This window comes from Montipora capricornis, chromosome 11 (assembly GCF_036669925.1).
Source record: "Montipora capricornis isolate CH-2021 chromosome 11, ASM3666992v2, whole genome shotgun sequence".
Lineage (NCBI taxonomy): Eukaryota > Metazoa > Cnidaria > Anthozoa > Scleractinia > Acroporidae > Montipora > Montipora capricornis.
This window is the reverse complement of record NC_090893.1, coordinates 21369272-21374271: the sequence shown is the minus strand read 5'-3', so window position 1 is coordinate 21374271 and position 5000 is coordinate 21369272. Positions and strand designations below refer to the sequence as shown.

At 41.2% G+C, this 5000-nt stretch overlaps 2 protein-coding genes across 2 annotated transcripts in view; one reads left to right on the top strand and one right to left on the bottom strand.

Moving 5' to 3' along the window:
- Positions 1-1575: 1575 nt before the first annotated feature.
- LOC138024169 (neuropeptide FF receptor 2-like) lies at positions 1576-4329 on the top strand. The gene has a single exon (XM_068871278.1). It carries the CDS (start codon positions 1620-1622, stop codon positions 2751-2753), a length of 1134 nt encoding a protein of 377 aa, XP_068727379.1. The 5' UTR covers positions 1576-1619; the 3' UTR covers positions 2754-4329.
- The window catches only part of LOC138024168 (carbohydrate sulfotransferase 3-like), a 3243-nt gene continuing 1522 nt past the window's right edge, over positions 3280-5000 (bottom strand). The window contains exon 2 of the mRNA XM_068871277.1: positions 3280-5000. This exon is cut by the window's right edge and continues 696 nt beyond it. Coding sequence (XP_068727378.1) covers positions 4411-5000 — 590 coding nt within the window. The 3' untranslated portion in view covers positions 3280-4410.

Sequence of the window (5000 nt, the reverse complement as noted above, 5' to 3'; positions counted from 1 at the left end):
CCAGACGTAGCAAATGCTGTGTTTCGTTTCCACACGACGAAAGCGAACGCTAGCATAAGGGAAAGGAAGAATTTTGAACCTTGCTCTTGTGCAAGGATCAAAATTGCTTCAACCCCACTTTTACGGAAAAATAAGAGTTCTTGTGCTTTGTACTTGCGTCGTTAGTGAAAACCAGGCTTAACGGGCCAGTAAATTCAGTCTTTAATTTCACTCAGAAAACTGTTTGCTTTGAATGGGTTTACTTGTCTCGCGAGTATTGGTGGCCAAATGACACACACCATTTCGCATCAACTCCGGATCGAGGTTTTGATTCAGTACGCGAAACTCTGAAGTGTGACAGGTCCATTAAAAACGTTTAGCATGACGTGTTAAGCTCGTGGTTCTTTTAAAGTGCGTAGGTGACGACGGTTGAGTGATTTCAAGAAAGCGAAAATCGCGAGGGGAATGGGGCGGAGGACACGGGGAAGAACTCTTTATCACGCGCGCTTCAAAAGAAAAAAAAAAGACCCCTAGCTCCGAAAGCTGTGCTTGTATTTGGTGTTTTCTTCTTTGAAAAAGAAGTTCACGTCTTGCAATTTGTTGGCCTTTTTATAACGCGTGTCACCACGAATGAGAGGCTCGCGAAACTAGGAAAGGAAATCCCTACATAGGGCTAGCTATTCCAGCAATCAGTTAATCTTTTCTACTAGTTGAGTGATGCAGTGGGGAAGCCCTTAAGTGAGACCATTTCAATGAAATGTACTGAGAAGTAGTAGGTAGGTGTTGATTGTACAGGTGCACAAAGTAGTTATTGACTTTAGAGTTTGTGGGCGAGCCCTGAAGTGTTTTTGAGTCCTTGAATGAAATTTAAATAAAAGCTACTCGGTTGTACTTTCCTCTGCTTCTGTATTATTTAGTACTTTGCCGTAATTAATGACTTAAGCTTTAGGATTTGTGGCTTTAATTCTCACTAAAAAAATGAATCGAAATCTCTGAGTTCGAGTGTTCGATATAATAACAAACATCAAGAATCAGCTGTTTGAATTTAGTTAAAACTAATTTGTATGCAAAGAATTCAGTCAATTTACAAAAACAGTGGTTTGCAGTACAACTTACGCTCCACTAAATAAAAAAAATAAAAAAACAAAGGATTTTTAAGCCATACAGTTATCTTGGTTACCATAATCACAATCTTATCTTGTTCTCCGCATCACGGTTCCAAAGATATTTCATGAAACTACGTAGAAGTCAGGAAATCCTCTGGTTTATCATCATGATGTTCTGTCGAATAATTCATCAGTGTCAGTCAAGAACAGCAGTGAACTGCAAACAAAGTAGAGAGGCCTTAATTACGAATCACAACTGTGATTGGCACTTGCACCTGTGCCGTTAAAAGGCAATTTCCTTTCTCAGGCTTATCAATTGAACACTTTAAATCTGATGGACTTGTGCCTCCTAATGGCCGAGATAAAGTTCTTAAAAACGACGTAGTTCTTTTGTTAAAGGCTCTTTAAACTACTAAATATATGGACTTTTGATTTCCACGTACTGAGATCTTGATCGAGAGAATTTGAAACTCCAACCCTGCACGTAGGCCAAGAAGGTTAATCTGGACGTGACTTTCGAAGCTTAGTAGCATAATGAATGGTTCAAACACGACTAAGTTTGCACAATGTCTCTCCGAACCTGCTTTCTACATGTGGACATTGCGTTTGGTCTACTCAGCTATCTTTCTTCTCGGAACGGTCGGAAACGCTGTGGTGTGCTTCGCAATTGTGAAGCGAAAAGCACCGCAGAACAGCTGCAACGTATTCACTTTTAACCTTGCGTTTCACGATCTTATTCTAGTCATTTTATACGTACCAACGCAAATGATAGCCTTGGAACATTGCTATGCCTGGATTCTAGGAGAATTAACGTGTCAACTGGTTTATATAATATTACCAATCTGCCAGTCTGCCTCCGTTGGTACATTACTGGCCATCACTGCTGATCGATGCCGAGCGATTGTGTTCCCAGTCAAGTCCCGTCTTACCAAGAAGACTGTACTTCTTGTAATAGCAGCGATTTGGGCGGGATCAATTGTGACGGCGTTACCTCTAGTATTTGTCATTACTGAAATTTCGCCAGTGCCTGGTGTTGTGTATTGCGTCGAGTCCTGGCCGTCAGAAACCTTGTTACAAGCATACTGGCTTTCTATGTTCATCATTCAATATTTCCTCCCACTATCCGCTATTGCGATTCTTGCTGGAATCACCGCCTATAGCTTGAGAAAAAATGCCTACCCCGAAGCCATGGAAAGCTGTGAGCAAAGTGAAATGTTTAGGACAACGGTACGAAGGCGCGTTAAACAAACCAAGCGAATTACCAAGATGTTAATCGCCTTGGTTTTTTTGTACGCAATCTGCATGCTGCCTCAGCACGTAGTTTATACCTTTTGGACAATGTTCGGCGACTTAATGAGCAAATCATATAGGGAACAAGCAAACATTGTCGCTAACATCTTCCCGATCGCTAACAGCGCATTAAATGCAATTGCTTACGGTACGCTGAACAAGGAATTTAAAGGCGTATTTAAAGCATTGTTTCGATTCGCCTGCTGTAAAGTGAGTCAGACAAGAGATATTGGGAGACGCGAATCGCAGCGACGGACTTTGTCTACCACAGACGGATCTTCAGTCAAAAAAGAACGCATGCCGTCAGCCTTTGCTTTAGGAAAACGAACTGGAAATAGTAAATATGTTTCCTGCTATGGACAAGGAACAGAAATATAGGCTAAAAAGGGGAATTTACGTTTTACGAGTTATTCAGACGGACCAAAAATAATGGAACTGCTGAATAAACTCGCAAAAAAAGGCAAAAACTGAGTGGTTTGCTCATAGTGAAACGGTTTCTTTTGGCTAATTTTCAGACTATTAGTGTTGAAATTCGGTATGATTTTGTTGATTTTATACGATTTGATTTTGGGGGATTTGAATCTTTTATCCTTTTAGGACAATCTATCGGAAGAAGTGTTTTAGAAAATGCTTTCTTTGCGGGGATTTTCTTTGGGAGTGGAGAATGGGACAAAACCCCCTGCTCATTTCCGGCTATTTCAAATGGGTCGTCCCGAAGTTGAAATATGACCAGCTTTGGTTTGTGTGACAGCTTGATTAAACGTTTAACTCGAGGCAAAAACTACAGTTTATTTGACCGGCAAAGTGGCTGAACTTTGATTGAAACTTAGTTGTGGACAAGAACAAGGGAAAATACAACACTATAACAAAAGAACAGAAACGCTGGACATGGAAAGTAAACGTATAATTAACAAGGTTTTCTTTATTTTTGTTTGCTCCACTACTTACAGCTTCCATGACCAAGTTCCACTTTCATTAATTAAAGACTTCACGTGCTTAAACCGAAATCCACTGTGACTGCATTTATGTGACTGAAACAAATTGAGTGTTCTAACTGTAGTTTCGCTACGCAGCCATTTTTAGCGAGGCACCTGATCGGCAAGTTGTAATGCGTAATGGCATTTTAAATATGCGCGGCATTGGGAACGAGAACTTAAAATAGCTTTGCGAAACTAAATATAGATTTTAAAAAACCCAAAACAACACAAACAATGAAACACCAGGTGATAGCCTGTGTACAGCCGCCCGCTCTCCTGTGGCAGTCTAAAAAATAAATGTACTTTAATTCCTCTTTCTTTCCTTCTTTTCTATCTTTGGAAGGGTTACGTTTTTGCAAACGTTGGCCGTGTAGCACTTGACTATTGGAGGGTAATGTGAAGTGCTATTTTCTATCCGTGTAAACCATGTGTACGTTAGCCCTACTAATGGAATTGGACCCACAAAAGGACAGAGAAAAAAAAAACTCTGACCAGGGTGGGCTTTTCTTATTTTGGACACCTTACAAATAAGCACAATTTCAGGCGATAAAGTGAACTATCCTAAAACTTACGGGAAGCGTCCCTTCTGAAGAGAACACTCATCACACTTCACAGCTTTTGTCTAGTCAAGCCCAAAACACGAAAAATCAGGAGCTTTGAGGAAACAAAGAGGATTACAAAATGGTCATTTTTACCACTGAGAGCAAAAAGTATTACCCTTTCAATTAAAAACGTTGAGAAATACTCGGCGGCATGAAAACTCTACAAATGCCGTCGCGGACGAAACGCGATCTTGACCCGAGGACGTCGAGTCCAGACTTTTCCACGCGCTATCGCGTCCTGTGTATTTGCTAAACCTGCCTAATGAGCGAGCGAGCGAGTGAGTGAGTGCGGGAATGAATGAATAATGCATGCTTTAGAACGTTCCAGAATCTTGTTGAAGCCGCAAACGCTTCAAGCTTCTCTAATGGCGAATGACTTTTCCCTCAGAGGGTTGCGAGGGTGTTACCTTCAGTGAATTCATGCATCCAGTAGTTCTGTGGCCTTTTTTATTTTTTTTACGTTGTAAGTCTATCCAATCCAAGAAAATCAAACAACTCGCTACATTCTTTTTCAATTATTCTTGTTCGTTCGATAGGCGCTTCCCGTCGCCACTTTTCGACGTTTGCGGTGGCGTTTCGAATGGTAGAAAACTCTTTCCCGGCCTCTTTCTTTAGAACTTCTTTGGTCGGCTGCGTGGATTGTACAATCCAATGTAGTACACTCTCTGGCATTTCGAAGCCAGCAAACTTATAAATTTCCATAGCGGTCTTTACAGGGGATAGAGCTATGTCTTTGTAGCGCACTAATTTGTAATGCTTCTTTAAGCTTCCCTCGAGGCTGGCTCCATACTTCACGTTCTGCAGGATACCCTCGCACGTGTCGCGTGGAAGATAAAAGAATCCTGATTCTTGGTAATCATGAATCCATTGTAGATTAATTCGGGAGTTGATGCTTCCCCGTGGATCGCGAACAACATGCAAGAGCTTGACTTCGGTTCCAGACGTATTGTGAATGATATGTGGTAGAATGTTGGAGAGCTTTCTGCCTTGTACCCGCACAATAGCTACTTTGGCAACGCTGTGTTTGAAATGACTCAAACAAACGT

Excerpts from the sequence above, each read along its gene's own strand:
- LOC138024169 (XM_068871278.1), top strand. The coding sequence starts at position 1,620 with ATGAATGGTTCAAACACGACTAAGTTTGCACAATGTCTCTCCGAACCT.